At 42.0% G+C, this 16,614-nt stretch overlaps 1 protein-coding gene across 6 annotated transcripts in view; it reads right to left on the reverse strand.

Moving 5' to 3' along the window:
* Positions 1–7,134: 7,134 nt before the first annotated feature.
* Positions 7,135–16,614, reverse strand: part of NCOA2 (nuclear receptor coactivator 2) — a 269,019-nt gene continuing 259,539 nt past the window's right edge. For all 6 annotated transcript variants that reach the window (XM_059043643.2, XM_059043637.2, XM_067017573.1 and 3 more), the window contains 5 exons: positions 15,085–15,319; positions 12,812–12,989; positions 12,011–12,209; positions 10,153–10,242; positions 7,135–8,076 (listed from right to left, as the gene is read on the reverse strand). In XM_059043643.2, the coding sequence (XP_058899626.1) occupies positions 8,065–8,076; positions 10,153–10,242; positions 12,011–12,209; positions 12,812–12,989; positions 15,085–15,319 (714 nt within the window). In that variant the 3' untranslated portion in view covers positions 7,135–8,064. The remainder of the gene's footprint in view (positions 8,077–10,152; positions 10,243–12,010; positions 12,210–12,811; positions 12,990–15,084; positions 15,320–16,614) is intronic.

The raw sequence follows: 16,614 nt of genomic DNA on the forward strand, positions 1-16,614 counted from the left end.
TCATGTTTTAGAGAGAGGCACTAAAAGATGTTTGGAAGCTTAGTGTATGTGGGCAGGATCGCCAATTGTGGGCTTCGCTGTAAGGTGACCTGGGAGTTTCCATGGGCCACTGGAGATGTTAGTCTCTGTGTGTCTTGCCTTTGCAGCTGCTCAGACTCCCTTGTGAAGACACTTAGGCAACCAGCCAGGAGAGTGTGTTCAGGAAGCTAATTTGGTGAACATTCTAACATTCATCTAATAATATCCTGTTTTCAGCATGGTACCACCCCCTGATCCCCAGGAAACTTTTCTGGAGAATACACCTTAATTCTGCTGCCCAGGTTGGGAAGGTTGTTTGCTTGGAGTGGATCTGCCAGCTTAACTAGGCTTCTCATGCCCACATCCAAAGACACCTGCTCATTTCCGAGTCTTTGAGAAATTCCACAGTGAAACTTTGTTTGCTTCTTGCAATTACTCACTTTGGCTCAGCACTCAGCTTTGTCAGGTCTACAAAATGAATTAGCACTCTTCCATTTGCTTTCAACTGCCAAAGCTTTGTTGGAGTAGTTTCTATTCCTATTATCCTTGTCCTTGTGGGTTTGTGTATTTGTAGAAAGGCCTTTACTGTTTTAGTGGGATTTGGGAGAGACCTGAAGTGAAGTCATGGGTCCAATCCTCCATTTTTAATTGGTGTCTTCAATAGCCTATTAGCTGGCTTCCGTACAGACTTTTCTCCATGCAGTAGCCAGTCTTTTTTTTTTTTTTGGTGGTACGCGGGCCTCTCACTGCTGTGGCCTCTCCCGTTGCGGAGCACAGGCTCCGGACGCGCAGGCTCAGCGGCCATGGCTCACGGGCCCAGCCGCTCCGCGGCACGTGGGATCTTCCCGGACCGGGGCACGAACCCGTGTCGCCTGTATCGGCAGGTGGACTCTCAACCACTGCGCCACCAGGGAAGCCCAATAGCCAGTCTTTAAAAAACACAAATTAGATCACATTACTCCCTTGCTGAAAACTCTCCAATGGTTTCTCAATACTCAGAATAAAATCTAAATTCCTTGCTGTGGTCTATAAGATCGTATATAATCCAGCCCCTGGCTTCTTCTTGGTACTCATCTCCTACCTCTCACCCCATCAGTTATCTTCTCCAGCCACACTGACTCTCTTGCTGTCCTTCAGACATCAAAGCTGGTTTCTATCTCATAACCTTTGTATTTGCTGTTTGATCTACCTGAAACATTTTTCCCCCCAGGTTCTTACAAGTCATGCTTCCTCACTTTCTGATCTCTGACCGAATGATTAAAGGGTCAATTTATCAAAAGGACATAAAACTTTTATGTATATATGCACCTAATAACATTTCAAAATACAAAAGCAAAGATGGTATAATTAAATGGAGAGACAAATGTACAATCATAGTTGGAGACCTTAACACTTTTCTCTTACTTGTAGAAAACTAGATAAAAAATTAGTAAGGGACCACTTGCATGCTGTTCACAGGGTTTAAAGTAAAAGGATGAATAAAGATATAGCATGCAAATCTAATCCAGCATTAACATGCTTATATATCAGATAAAGAAAATAAGATTACTAGAGATAAAATAGGGCATTATATGACAATAAAAGGGCCAGTTCATCTTGAAGAAATGTTTATGTGCCTCATAACACCACTTCTGACTACAAGAAGACAAAATTGACAGAACTAAGAGGAAAAAGAAAAACTCAAAGCCATTATTGGAGACTTTGACAGGATAAGTAGATGAAATGTGTGGGATGTTGCTAAAAGCAGTAAACAGAAGAACATTTATAATCTTGAAATACATGTATTAGAGAAAAAAGGTTGAAAATTGATCAGCTGTTCATACATCCTTAAGAAGTTAGAAAAGAAAAACTTGCCAAAATAAATAAAAAATAAGCACAAGCACAAAAAAGGTTCAAATATGCAGTAAGTGGAATAAGAAGACATCTCAATGAATGCTATGGATTTAAAGAGGAGGACATTTTAAACAATTTGCTAGAAAACCCCAAGCATATGGCTTCAGTGATGAGTGCTACTCAAAATTCAAAAAATACCAATCTCAGGCTTCCCTGGTGGCGCAGTGGTTGGGGGTCCGCCTGCTGATGCGGGGGACGCGGGTTCGTGCCCCGGTCCGGGGGGATCCCACGTGCCGTGCCCCTGGGCCCGTGGGCCATGGCCGCTGGGCCTGCACGTCCGGAGCCTGTGCTCTGCAGCGGGAGAGGCCACGACGGCGAGAGGCCCACGTACCACAAAAATTAAAAAAAAAAAAAAAAATACCAATCTCACCAAATTTATACCGACCTTCGCTTTGGAGGTCAGAGAATTTATACTCCCACGAAAGTCCACGGAAGTATTCATGGCTATATACCAAACTTAACTTTTTGCCAAATGGATGAATGAAAATGTTCCGCATTGGTTTAGTTTGCATTTTATTGATCACTAGTGATGGTGAGCATCTTTTAATATTTAGCAGCCATTTTTCACTTGTGTTCATAATCTTTACTTACTGCCTATTATTTTTCTCATTTATTTTTGTAAACTTTATGTTCTTAACATTAGTTTGTTTCCCATTACACTTGCTGTGTCTTCCGTTTAACTTTTTTGATAGAATATGAAATTTTTATAAATTTATTCTTAATAATTTGTTTTGTCTTTTAAAGAATGACTTCACTTTTCCAACAATGTAAACATGTATTCTTCTAATTTTATATTTCATTATGTTTACACCCTTGATCCAGGTGAAATTTGTTAATATTGTTGAGGTAGGGAGTTAACTTGTTTTCTCCAAATGTGGCCAACTGTCTCAACACCATTTTTTTTTTTTTTTTTTTTTTTTAGAACAGAGACTCCCACTGATAAGAAATGGCACCTCTATCATATATTTACCTACATACAGCGACCTGTCTCTGGGCTCGATACTGTTCGTCTGATGTAGCCATTTCCATGTAAGTACTCTGTAGTACTCACCAGTTTGTTATAAAATGTTTTTAGAAGTCTTTTTTCTTCTATAACATTTCCATTATTGTACATCTTATCTTCCAGATGCATCCTACTTTTTGGATTTGCACTGGAATTGTAATAATGCAGGGGCAGGAATTGATGTATAATACTGGGCTTTCCTTTTCTAGGTTCTTGGCATGCCTCCCCTTTTCCAGGTCTTTTTAATCTTTTTATAAAACTTTTCAGTTTCTTCACAAATATCTTTCACACTTCATGTTAGGTGTAATCCTACTTTATAATCAGTTTATTGGTTATTGTAAATGGGGATTTAAAAAAATTGGTTATTAGTGTGAATGGAAGTTAATGAGTTTTGTATGTTCCAGCCATCTGACTGAGCTTTTTTATGCATTCCAAGAGCTGGTTGGTAGATTCATCTGGGCTTTCCCTATAGATGGTCAAATTGGCTGAAAATGTTTTACCCCTTCTATTCCAGTGGGCCCCCTTAGTTTGTTCTGATTTTAATTCTTTTAATATCTCACCATGAAGTAAGATGTATCACAGTGGGATTGTATCTGATAACTTCAAATAACTTTGGGACATTTACTTTGCCTAGAGGTTTTCCTTTTCCTTGCGGTTTTCTCATGAATGTGGGCTGAAATTTATCCTATGCAAATTTATCAAATAGCATCTATGAAGTTAATCATGTTTTTTTCTTCTTTTACTTTGCTAATGTAGTTAGTAGCATAGGCTTTTCTAATCACTCATTTTGTTTCTGGTATACTTTAAAGATTGTATAGTATTGTATTTACTATAATATTTCATGTAGTTTATGACCTGGGTTTTAAGTATTATACTTGCATTGCTTATCAACTATTAACAAACCAATCTATTCAAACCATCCTTATTATTCTAATGCATAAAGTATAAGCTCAGTAAGCCAGTTGGAAGTCCACACTGTTCTCGTACATGTTTTTGGAGACGCGGGGATGAGCGGTGGTAGCCTCGTTTAGGACTCACTTAGATTTGGCCTGTGTTTGCCACGGAGTTCCCAGGTAACCGTAAGCAGGACACACCCCTCTTGGCTTCAAACTGAAAATCTAGAAAATGGGTCATTGAGAGGATAAATGTTAACATGCTGGGAACAGTGTCAACTACTGTATAAACGTTGGAAGTTATTAAATTACACGTCAGATAATTTTATATTTAACTGCAGTTATGAGTGAAGATACAATATAAACACATGAAAATCTCCAAAGCCATGTAAAACCCGAAGGCATTAAAATTTATTAAATGATGCAATAACAACAGAATTCTTTATTTACAATAGCATTATTTAACATCAAATAAGCAAATAGCATCAGCAAAGCAATATTAACTTGCATAAATGTATTTAAAATTTCTCTGAATATATCTACCTTTTGCATAAACTGCTCACACTAGAAATACAAACATCAATGCAGGTGAACAAAGTGATGTTCGGAGTCAACTCCATTTTGAAAATAAATCACAACCTGAAACACTGAAAGCTTTCTCCTGAAGAACCATAGTTAATATATTGCTTAATTTTACCCTTGTATAATCTTTTCATATACACACATCTCAGATGCAACTTCATGAGGAACTGTACAAATAAAACCCACAAATGGCGTAAGAAAAAAAAAAAGACAGTTAAATGTTTGAAGAAATGTATCATCATCACCATTCGACAACATAAAGGTTAAGTGATGATGCACTTATTCAAAAAATTGTACACAGTTCACTATACAAATATAATACATCGGACAGCTATGTAGGAATATACAAGACTTAAAAACAGATCTAAGGCATTATGCTAGATTTTAGCATTTTGAGGTTCTTGCACATAGCTTTTACCTGTAGTAAGAAACTTAAAAGATTTCGTTTTAGTCTATAAAGAAACACCAGGGAGAAAATTCTAATTAAAATCGAAGCCACTACAGTAATTTTCTTTTGTGCAGAGAATGCTTTGCTCTTAGGCAGCATACTACCATACAAATACTAGAAAATTTTAAATTCACACCAACAATTAATGGCTTAAGTTGCATTTCAAAATTGATTGTGTATCTTTGGGTTCTGCAAGGGGATCTGTGCCACCCATTTCATGTGTTAAGCCCATAGGAACTCCGTTTTTAAACACATTAAAAACTGCATTATATAAACTGCAAAAACATTGCTTTCAATTGTTACAGGCCGTAAGAGATACACGTGGGAGGGGGCATTTTTCATCTTTGAGTTCAACAAATTCATTGCAGGAAAACAGCTCACTTCACTTTTTCAACTTACCACATCACATGAACACGCAGATGAGTTTCACAACCAAGTTAATGTATGTATACTTTTCACATTATGTGTTTTTCACATTTAGTAATATAAGTAAAACACTGATTATTTGTTCTATTAAACAAAAACCAAGTACTCAAGTCTAACAAGTTTATTGTATACAGCATGAGAAATACTGATCATGAAGGGACTGATTTGGCTTTTGCTTCTATCATGATCAATGTGATCAGAGGATTCCTTCACTGACTTTTCTTCTCTTAATTAGATGTAAAATCCATGACCTGATCTGAGCCATAAGAGAATAGATCATCTCTTTTCCTTCAAAACGGTAGTGATCATGAATTATTCCAAATTACCAGTATCACCGGTTTGCAGATTTGTCTGAATTGGGACTGAGAGGAGAACAGTGGGAGGAGGAATAAACAAGAAAAGGTGCACAGGTGGTTTGGGACAGTGTTCTAGTGAAAAGGGACTTAAAACTCAAAACAAACAAATCCAGCTTAAACTCCATTTCTCTTCTGTGCTGTGTGAAGTTAAAGTCGTTCTGATTCACGCGTTTCTAAAGATCATCTTGGAACTGGTCACGTTACACCGTGTATGACATAAGCCTTGTGGTGCCAGTGAGGACACGGAGTTCAGGGCCAACATCTGCCCGTGTTTTTCTGTCACAGTTGGGCGACCCAATGGTTCGGTTGAGAAAAGCAGAGCCTTTCAAGAGGGACATGTGACCTGGTGGCCCCCAAGGAGTGCTGTTCCTCGGCCACCTCCCTGTAGTGAGACCCCCTCAAGTGGAAAAAAGTAGCGAAATGCAAATTTTCCGAAAATTTCTTTAGTATGGAGCCACACTTTCAGACTGTCTACTTACCATTCATCTTTGGGCTATATCTCTTTCTATACTTCCATAATCTGTACATACAGAGAGAGATATACGTATAAATAGGGGTAGCTTGTATATTTTTCACCCTGCCACAAATAAGGAATCAAATTTCAAGGAAAAACCTCTCTGTTCCTAAAAAGCCTGGCTAATGAGATATAAAATGCTTTGCTTTTTAGACATCAAAAAGACATCATTCTGAAATTTAGGTAAGAAAGTATGTGTATTAGGGGTTGGGGAGAAATTGCTCAAAAAAGGTCACCAGTTTCTTGGTATTACAGTTGTCTGAAACTGATGCCAATTAAGAAAAGATTGTTCCCCTACCAGAGTGGGCAAGAAAAACAACCAGAAAAGTGGCCTGCTTAGTAACACGTAGTCTTCCTAAGGTTCATTAAGAAAGAATATAAACATATAAAAATCAAGAATTGGCTTCTACAGCGGCTGCATATCATATAGATTAGATAAATGACTTTATGAGCAGAATCACAAGGTTTAGAAAATAAAAAGTCTTAAGTCTACAAATTAGGTCTAATCGAGGCTGTGACAGCCTTTACAAAACACCTTTAGGAGACATTGCTATGAAGATATCTAATTTTAATACTGAAGTACCTCATTTTGGAGTCAATTCCACAATATGTATACCTCACAAAAATTATACAATTAAAACACTTAAGTTCTCAACTTAAATTATTGCTTGTTTACATATAAATTGGATTTTATGTACCTTACAAAACTTCGGCTTAGTCAGCACTGCTAAAAAACAAAATAAAAAACACACGGTGGAGGTGCAATCTGTCGTGATGTCTGCTGTCAATTTTAAGCACACTATTATTTTCTCCTGTTTGGTGGACCAGTGTTGCTGGGGAAGAGGATGAATATACTTTCAAAGCAGGTGTCCACAGTCAGATGGGTATCAAGTCCTAACTCTGCTCCTCTCCTGGCCAGAAAATGCCTTTTTCTGAAATTTAAGAGTTAGCAGTTGGTAAGTGGCTGGCAAAACATGTAAGGAAATAATAAAGGGCTTACCTGGTTTCTGTTGCTTTTATTAGAAAAAAAAAAAGCATGAGAGTGGGGAGAAGTGGGGAAGGCGGAGGGGAGGGGAGAGGGGGGGTCAGATGCAAGAGGAGGTGCTGGTTCAGGCTGTCTGATTGGTCTAAGCGAATTTGGAAGTGAAAACTATTTCTTCTCGAGTCACGATCTGGGTGAACTAGTTTGGTTTGAATCAGAAAGAAAAAAAAAAAAAAGAAGAAGAAAAAGTACTTGTTACTGTTAACAGCCCTCCCACAGGCTCCTTTTCATCTGTTCAGTAACTGGAAACGCTTTCCAACATGGTCTTGAGAGCTTTCTACAAAGATACAACTACGATTTCTTGGTCTTCGCTTCTTGGGCGTCTCTGTACATAGGGCGCGGTCCACGGTGTCTCCCCTGCTTTTATCCCAAATGAAGGCTTAGCTTAAAACATCTGTAGTTTGATTTTTTTTGTTTTAAATTCTTTTCTTTCCCCCAGAAGAAATCTTACTCTTTTGGACTGGACTGGTTAGCCAGGGAAAACAAAGCAAGAAACCAGTGTCTGGAACCAGACAGGAACAGAACAAGAGCATGGGTGTCGTCCTTAAATACATACATTTAGATACATTCAATCTGACACGGGTATGAAGTCTGCCTGTCAACATTTACTTTGCAGGAGAGATCTAAGTTGCACTAAGGTGAATGCAGTGAACAGACTGACAATTGTCCGGACGCGAGCTGCAGACCGTCGGGCAGCTCCTCCTGCAGCAGCCGAGGGGACTCCGCCGGGGGGCGGGGCCCAGGCCCGGCTGCCCGTCTTGCTCTGGCGGGACTGGATGGCAGGTCGGTTGGGTCAAAACAAGTAGACGCAGCTCTCCAGACTGGCCAGCATCTCGAGCAAGTGAGAGCCCAGTCAGCTGAGGAAAGCAGCAACCAGCTGCCTTCAGTGTCAGCAGTATTTCTGTAGGAAAACAAAGAGTGGTGTAATAGCGTGCAAGTTTTGGTGAGATCGTTAAGGCCCATCACAAAAACATCAGACCACCTGGCCGGTTTAAGTAATGCCAATCACAAAGGCTGCTTCTGGACGAGTTACGCTGGGTTGTGATGCAGATGAGCAGATGGCATTGACCCTAACTGGACACAGACGGCGGTTCCCACAGCCCGCAGGTCCCGCACCCTGTACCCCGGAGGGCACAGACTGCGACGGATTTCCCATCCCTCCTCCTCACTGACCAGTGACGCCCGCCTCCGCAACAGAGATCACTGAGGTTCCTGTGAGATACCCAGCTGCTGAACTGCCTGTTCTCTGACAGCGTCCAATCCAGAAGGGGGTCACTGTTTTCTTCATCTCTCCTCAAATCATCCAGTACAAACCCACTTCCTAGAAAACGTCCCCTCTTGACTCCCTTACTGCCACACTCCCGTGGAGAACCACAGGCTGCTTCTCCCTGGCTTCCTCTGCGGGCTAAACAAACTGGGGTTTTCGTCATCATCTCTGCCATCGTCATTATCATCAACTCAAAGCTGATTTGAGTTAGTGTTCAATTTCCAAAACACTAGATAATAGAAGTAATTACAATTGTACTTTCTTTATACAAGTGTCACGTGGCTGGGCAGTAAACTCAATTTTTTTTATTATTTTTTTTTCTGTACTCGGGCCTCTCAGTGTTGTGGCCTCTCCCGTTGCGGAGCACAGGCTCAGTGGAGCGAAGTGCGAGCCCGGCCACCTACACGCGCTTTCCCCCCGCCACCGAGAGACACCACACGCTCAGAGGCTAAGCTCCCGGCACGTCTGGGTTAGAACTGGCTGTCCCCTGTGGGAGCCTAGTTGGCGCCGATGCCACTGTTCCTCTGGGAGGTGCCGCCCGGTTCTAAGGCCCTGCTTCTGCGCATAGGCCGCCCCTGTGTGCAGGGCCGCAGCGGAGGGCAGGGCAGACGCCGGTGCCCCGCTGCCTTCCAGCCTCCATCGATGGCGCATTTAGAGTCTAGACCCTTGGTCAATATGCAATACATTCCATTTTCTGTTAGACCAACTACATCCCTACGTTAACCGTTCAGATGACGTGTGCATCTGGGTTTGTACACAAAACATCCAAGCGACTCCCACCAGAGCCTCGGCGCCACACCGTGACCGTGACCGTGACTGTGGTTCTTCAAACAAGACAAGCCACACACTGCGTTGTTAAAATCTGGATCAAATTTATGCTATTACTTTTTGAACGTGAATGCTAATAATACTAACAAAGTGATCCAAGATCCACTGTTGTGTAGGAAATTCCACATCATCCCTACCTTTTTCTCCACTGAGAGAGGACTTCCGCTTTAGAAGAGAATTACCTGCTGCTCAGGACTGTATCTGCCCCACCTTCGGAGGGCCCCGTTCACCTGTGCCAGGTCGCTCAGAGCCCTCCCGGTCCCTCGGGCACACCTGCCACCGGGCTCCCAACTCAGGTGGCTTCTAAGCACTGATCGTTCTACTGTTTCAAGATTTGGCTGAACACGGTAATATCACTCTTCTTCGAACAAGTGTTTAAGGTAATAAGCAAATTATATATATATATATATATATATATATATATATCAGATGGTGGCCTAACTAAAATGAAATACAGAAAAACACTTAGAGTAAACTTAGACTTAATTCAGGGAGCAAGAGCAACTATAAGTTAGTTCCTCTTCATCCTTCTGAAAAGGCATACATTATGATTCAGAAAAAGCAAAACTGAATCAGTTTGCCCTCACATGACTAATTCCTTGCTACTTGATTTTCTGCTTGGCTATAATAATTTCACTCCGGGGCAGAATTAGTGTTCTTAATTCACACACCACCTTCAGCTCAGTTGAAATGAGCTTAGAGAAAAAATTATTCACACAAAAACCACTGTATGTCCGATAAAATTAGAAGACATTGAAAAAAAAAGTATTACACAACTCTCTTCAATCTGCTGACGGACACCATATCTGCCCATTTTAGTCTACAGAACATCACATTCACTTTACCGCCACATTCACGGCTGGCTTCTCTGCTGTCTCTTACCCGTGGTGCGTCTCCCTCCTGCTTAATCATATCCATTCCAGGCAGCTGGCTTGGGAAAAGGCTGCCTCCTCTGAGAGCAGGATCATTAACCTGAGGGTGGCAGGACAGCACAGGGGCTTTATTCAGTGAGACATCCAGAAGTGTATGGGAAATAACCACCCACTAACCTGCTTCTTTGTTTCTAGGAGTAGAATTATGGGGAGAAAGGACTACATAAAAACGGCCACTTCCCTTATCTATTCTTCCATGCCTACATTCAGGGGGGAGTGTGAGGGAACATGAAAATAAATCCTTATAATACACTCGCTGCCTTCACAATTAAATTTCTTTTTTGTATTCTGTAGAGAAATTCAAGAGATGGTAATATTAGAAACATTCTTATGCCTTAACGTGTTCACTTTTTTGAGTGCGAATTAGATCAATGATTCCTGATGTCTGTTACTTTAGGCAAGTTACTGATTAGCAAAAGCAGGTGTGAATACCCCAAACGGGGCAGGATCTTGTGAATCTTTTCAAATGAACTATTCCTTGGCATCTGTATATTTCTCTTACAAATTACACTTTCCCTAGAAAGCAAGGCAGGAACTGCTTGCTGGTGGTCCACTCTGGTAGAAAATTCAGCATCCACACTATATTTTCTCCATTGAAAAGATGAAAGTCTATTTTTCTTTAATTTATGTTTAATTTATACAAATAAGCATTTAGCCACCAGAGAAGTATAATCAATTCAACCAGAGAAGTGCAAATTATTATTTCACGCACCCATAAAGCCTTCTTAAATTGCAAAGTGTTTATATTTTCTCATGCATCACTTTGCATTTTTATTAATCTTTTTACAGAATAAAACACTGAGGCATTGTAAAATTTAGTAAATTTTCACACAAATTGTCCTTTACCGACATCAAGGTTCAGTAGACCTAATTAAACTTTCAATCTTTCCCCATTCTCACAATCATGATCTAATTGAAATTTATGGTGCTGTCAATGATACTTGGTTAATCTGTTTAAACTTTCCATGCCTCAATTTCTCCAAATTTGAAATAAGACTCAAGGTCCTTGCCCCATTAACACTTTGCCTGAACTAGTGAGGTGGTAGAATGCCCAGCATTTTGTGCCCTTTAAAAATAAGGTCTTTAATACAGTTTAAAAATTATTAACCAATATCTTTACCCATCATAGATTTCTGAATTCCAGGCTGGCTACCTAAGTATCAAGTGCTTTGAGTCTCTTTGCCACCAAGTGAAGCTGACATGTACTTAGGGATGGCAGAATCATTTCAGCATTATTCAACACAAAACAGAATTATTAAAAAAAAAAAAAAAAAAAAGACCAAAAAAAAAAAAAAATCATGGTATCCACATCCCAGAGATGACGAAGAGTAGTTTTTGGATACTCTGTGTCAGTCTCCCTGCACACGTGAACTATCATTTCAAGCTAACTGGATGGCAGGTAGTTTGGCCTTTGCTTTTCATCTGGTTTTATGTTTAGAAAAAAATCAGTTCTTAAAAATCCAAAAATAAAACTATTTAAAAAAACACCTTTCACCATTCCATTTTTTGAGATTCATTTTAGATATCACTAAATCCCTCAAACGAGAGAAAAATTCAGACGACAAGAGAGTTAAGAAATATTTTAAAAGATCTTTGGGCAGTCAGGGATCCTTTCACGTTGCTTTCATCATTATCAAGTATTTCTGTTAATCACACCAACACAAGTGATGGTAAGGTGAAAAAAACACTTCAAAATAAATGTGGGAGTTGATGGCAGACGTTAAGTGCATGGGAAGACACATTCAATGCAAAAATAGACAAGAAGTTACAACCAGAAGGCTGCGGGGCGCTGCTCCTGGGGTGCTCACCTGCTCGGGACCCATGGAGGACAGCCCCGACGTAGGCACGGAGGTCACTGAGGTCATGCTGATCTGTCCGGTCATCTGGTTCATGTTGCCCATCCCACCTGTGTTGGTCGCCATGGATACACTGATGTTCATATTGTTATTGTACATGCTGGTGTTTGCTTGCTGTCCGAAGTGTGGAGGGGACTGCTGCGAAAACATGCTAGAAACACAGTGAAAGATGAAAATGTTAGAGCCCTCGGGCAAACAGGCAGGCAGTTTTGAGCACTGGTTTCTCAGGGCTCTCCTTCAGAATGAATAAATCTAGGCTGAGAGAATCCGGGCGGGACACCAGGAGGTGGTGAGGTCAGAAACAGCAGGGGAAGAAGCCCTTGGCGAAGCTGCAGGGGCCACCGTGCTCTGTCCTTTTCCCCACATTACCGTGAAGGTCTGGAAGGACACGTCCCACTGTCATGTCGGTACCAGACAAGGCTTCTGTTTGCTTTTTTTTTTTCTGTTTGCTTTTATTACCTGTACTGGTAAGAGGGTGGCTTCTAGGCCACTGCCTCCCACAGCAGTTTCTATCATCCATTGGTGGCGGTACTACCTTCTCAGGGGAGCTCCTTTTACTCCCAAGGAAAAAACATTAAGCTAAGGTTTGGTAAAATCTGGTAACTTCTGCCCTAGGAAAAGTAGACTGGCTTACTTAGTAGTTTACTTGGTATTTGCTTGAGCAAAGAAGAAAAATCCAGAAGAGAGACAGGTGGGCTATGGAAAGGTTCCCTGGTGATCATTTCTATCAAAAAGACACAGACACGCGCATACCTGTTTGCACCCATGCTCCCCTGCGCCCACCCGTTCATGTCCGAGGAGGCCTGGTAGGCTGGGTTTGCCTGGGACTGCTGCAGCATGGGGCTCTGCGTGTGCGCCAGCCGGGGCGACATCAGAGGGCTTTGGGGCGCGGTGGCCCCAGCAAAGCCTGGATCAGGCTGCTGACTTATTCCTTAAAAAACAAAACAGAAATCCAAAGGAGATTGTTAGTTTCATCGTTGAGACGGGGGACAGAAGAGAACATTCAAATCAAATACACAAAGAAAATTACTATCAAATACCTGATCATGTGCTGGTAAATTATATACATTTAAAAAAAGATTCCAAGATGGAATAAAATGCATGAAGGAAAAACTCTCCATACCTTGGTTCTCTATAGTAATTAGAGGGGTGCCTAGGAATGGTATTAACCATCACGACTAGAGCTAGAGAGAGATACTATTCTTTCCCCATATCCCTTGCAAATCAAGAATGAATCAAATGTGTATATTTCTCTTTGACCAGAAACAGTCTTTCAACGTTTATATATCACTACAACTGGATTAAGTGGGATTAAGGTTTAGCTATATATAAAAAGCCAACACACTTGAATAATTTTTTATTAAATTAACCCGTTATTCTATGCTGAGATAGATGCGTTTTTAAAAATAAGTGACTGTGGGAATTCTGTGGCAGTCTGGTGGTTAGGACTCTGCACTTTCACTGCCGAGGGCCTGGGTTTGATCCATGGTTGGGGGACTGGGATCTCACAAGCTGTGCAACACGGCCAAGAACTAAAAAAATTTTAGAAAGCAACTGCATTCATGATTAGCTTGTCGTGTATTTATAAAGGGCTCTACCATGCTTTTGCGCTATACAAGATTAGCAAGAATAAGGAAAACAAATTCCATGTAAGCTTCTTGTTCAGTGCAGAGGCAAATGGTGTTTACACTAATATTTATTTATTTTGGCTGTGTTGGTTCTTCGTTGCTGCGTGCGGGCTTTCCCTGGTTGTGGCGAGCGGGGGTTACTCTTCATTGTGGTGTGTGGGCTTCTCATTGCGGTGGCTTCTCTTGTTGCGGAGCACGGGCTCTAGGCGTGCGGGCTTCAATAGTTGTGGCACGTGGGCTCAGTAGTTGTGGCTCGCGGGCTCTAGAGCACGGGCTCAGTAGTTGTGGCGCACGGGCTTAGTTGCTCCGCGGCATGTGGGATCTTCCCGGACCAGGGCTCGAACCCATGTCCCCTGCATTGGCAGGTGGATTCTTAACCACTGTGCCACCAGGGAAGCCCGAGAAAGAACTTTTAGCAGTCTTTCCTAAATGATCAAAAAGGAAAGAGAGGAAGAGTTGGGAAACAAAGGAGGCGGCTTCTTAGAAAATTTCAGGGATGACATTGAGGTAAGCCCATTTTTGCCTAGAAGATGTGTTAAACATGCATATTTAATTAATGCTTTAATAAGCTATAGAAGAAAAGCTTAAGATCACACAGGAAAAAGCTGCACATTATCTTTCTGTTTCTTTAAAGAAATAGGAGGCGTGAGGCTAAGCACCACAAAGACTTGGTAGTTGTTTCTAGAGAACTCTGGCGGAAGATGGGGAAAGTCATTTTGAATATTAACCTTGATGTAAGCCCTTACTTTTATCAATAATTCAACTATTAATCGAATATGACATGCACACAAATATTAATGTTTATGACACTGCACGCTGTCTCTTAAGACTGACATTAAACAACAAATCAATATGAAGAAAATTAAGAGGTCGTCTGCCGTGGTTTCTGTGCAGCGCCCCTCAAGAATGATCAATTCGTTAAAGATCTGGTTTACTACTGAGAGCCTTTATTTTTCAAAAGCTGTAGACAGTCTGTAAAATACTTACAATGATATACGTCTTTCAACATTTTGTATCTATTGTTTTTAGACTCAGAGGTTTTCAAGTATAAGCATATGCACATGCCCCTGTGTTTACAGACACTGACGTAAGTGCAGACACTCACGTGCATAACTGGCGAGGCACTCTATGCACGCACACCCACTCCGGTCAGTCTTAAAGAAAGACCTGCACTCAGAGCAAAGGTGGCACCTGAGCTGAGAGACTGGAAGGTACCGTGCCGGACCTGGGGACTCCTGATGGGCCCCAGTGGTCCTCCCAGGTTTCCTAGCATCCCCCGGTTAGCCAGGTTCATCTGGGAGCCATGCAGAGAGCTGCGAGAGAGGAGCTGTGACCCAGGACTGGGGGGCAGTGGGGAGAAAGGACTGGTGAAAGGTGGTGGTGGTGTAAGTCCCGTACCGTAGTTCGGAGGGAAGGGAAACTGCTGTGCATTTGCCTGGGGGACCCGGGGGCTGCTCATAGTTGCCGGCACACCGCTAGGAGCCGCCACGCTGGGCGTCATGTTCAGCCCCTGTCCTCTCATCATCAGAGTGCGCTGCTGAACTTGCTGTTGCTGATGCATTTGTCTCTGTCGAAGATGCTGGTTCAGGATTTCCCTCTGTCTCTGGGCCAGCATCTGTGCATTAATAGGTGCCTGGAATGGGGGGCAAAATACGGAGGAAGACATTGGGGGTGGAGACAGATCAAAAAACAGCCCGTATGTTAGAAATAGGATAACAAAGGGTACTGTCTCGTGCGAAATTATTTGGCAAACAAGAGAACAGTTTAGAGCTGACCAACTGGTGGCTGAGAATGTGAGCTTCTGAATTCTGTAGAGATGATGATTCTGAAACCTTGCAATGGCTGACACGCGTTAAGTTTGATGTCAGTATCAAGTAACTTGAGACTCACTGTGAGAGGACACGGGTAACGGAGGGAGCCCACAGTAACCCCAGTCCTGCCCAGTCCTGTCTGTAAGAGGACTCTGTGCAGAAACCTTGAGGATGGCAGTTTAGAGTCTCATTAAGGGACATTCAAGTCTAAAGGGAAACCAAGTCACTGTGTCAATAGGTGGCTCTGAAGCACTTCAGAAAAGGCTGAACAGAGGCAGGCGTGTAGGGAGGCCAGGACAGGACGGGAGGGGCACCCGTGCCTGCTGTCAGTAAGTGGTACCAGGCTGGCTCCGGGTCCTGGCAGTATACAGTCGACCTCATTATTCGTCGATTCTGCACTGGTGAGCTTGCCTACCGGCTAACATTTATTTGTCACCCCAGAACCAATACTCACGGCACTGTTGTGATTTATGGACACGTGCAGAGCAGCAAAAAATGTGAGAAGCCCAAGGTGCCCATTCCTGACTGAGGCTGAGACCAGGTGGCACTGCTTCTTGTTTCAGCTCTCGTACTGTGCACAAGTGTCCTTTTTGTGGACTATTTAGTTCCATGTTTTTTACATTGTTGTGCTTTTTGTTGGTAACTCTGCTGTTTAAAGTGGCTCCTGAGAAGTGCTGAAGTGCTGCCTAGTGTCCTAAGTAAGCACAGGTGGCTGCGCTGTGCCTTATGGGGACAATGTGGGAGCTCGATGAGCTTCACGCAGGCATGAGTTACAGCGCTGTTGGCTGTGAGTTCAACGTTAATGAATCAACAGTATATATTAAACAAGGTGTCTTCAAACAGAAACACACATTGACTCATGAAAATGTGACCAAGAGCCTCAAAGGAAACGAACCCAAAGGAAACGAACCCTTTATTTCTCCTAGGAGCAACGGTTCAATATTCACTGATTCAGTGTTTGCAGTAACTTTACAGAACACAACCAGTGTGAACAATGATAATTGACTGTACCTGGCAATAAACATGGCAGTGATGAGGAGGGAACCACAAAAGCGACAGACCAGACAAGATAAGAGAACGACACGACATCCATCGTGTGGATCTGCATCTATGTATG

Source organism: Kogia breviceps, chromosome 17 (genome assembly GCF_026419965.1).
Source record: "Kogia breviceps isolate mKogBre1 chromosome 17, mKogBre1 haplotype 1, whole genome shotgun sequence".
Classification (NCBI taxonomy): domain Eukaryota; kingdom Metazoa; phylum Chordata; class Mammalia; order Artiodactyla; family Physeteridae; genus Kogia; species Kogia breviceps.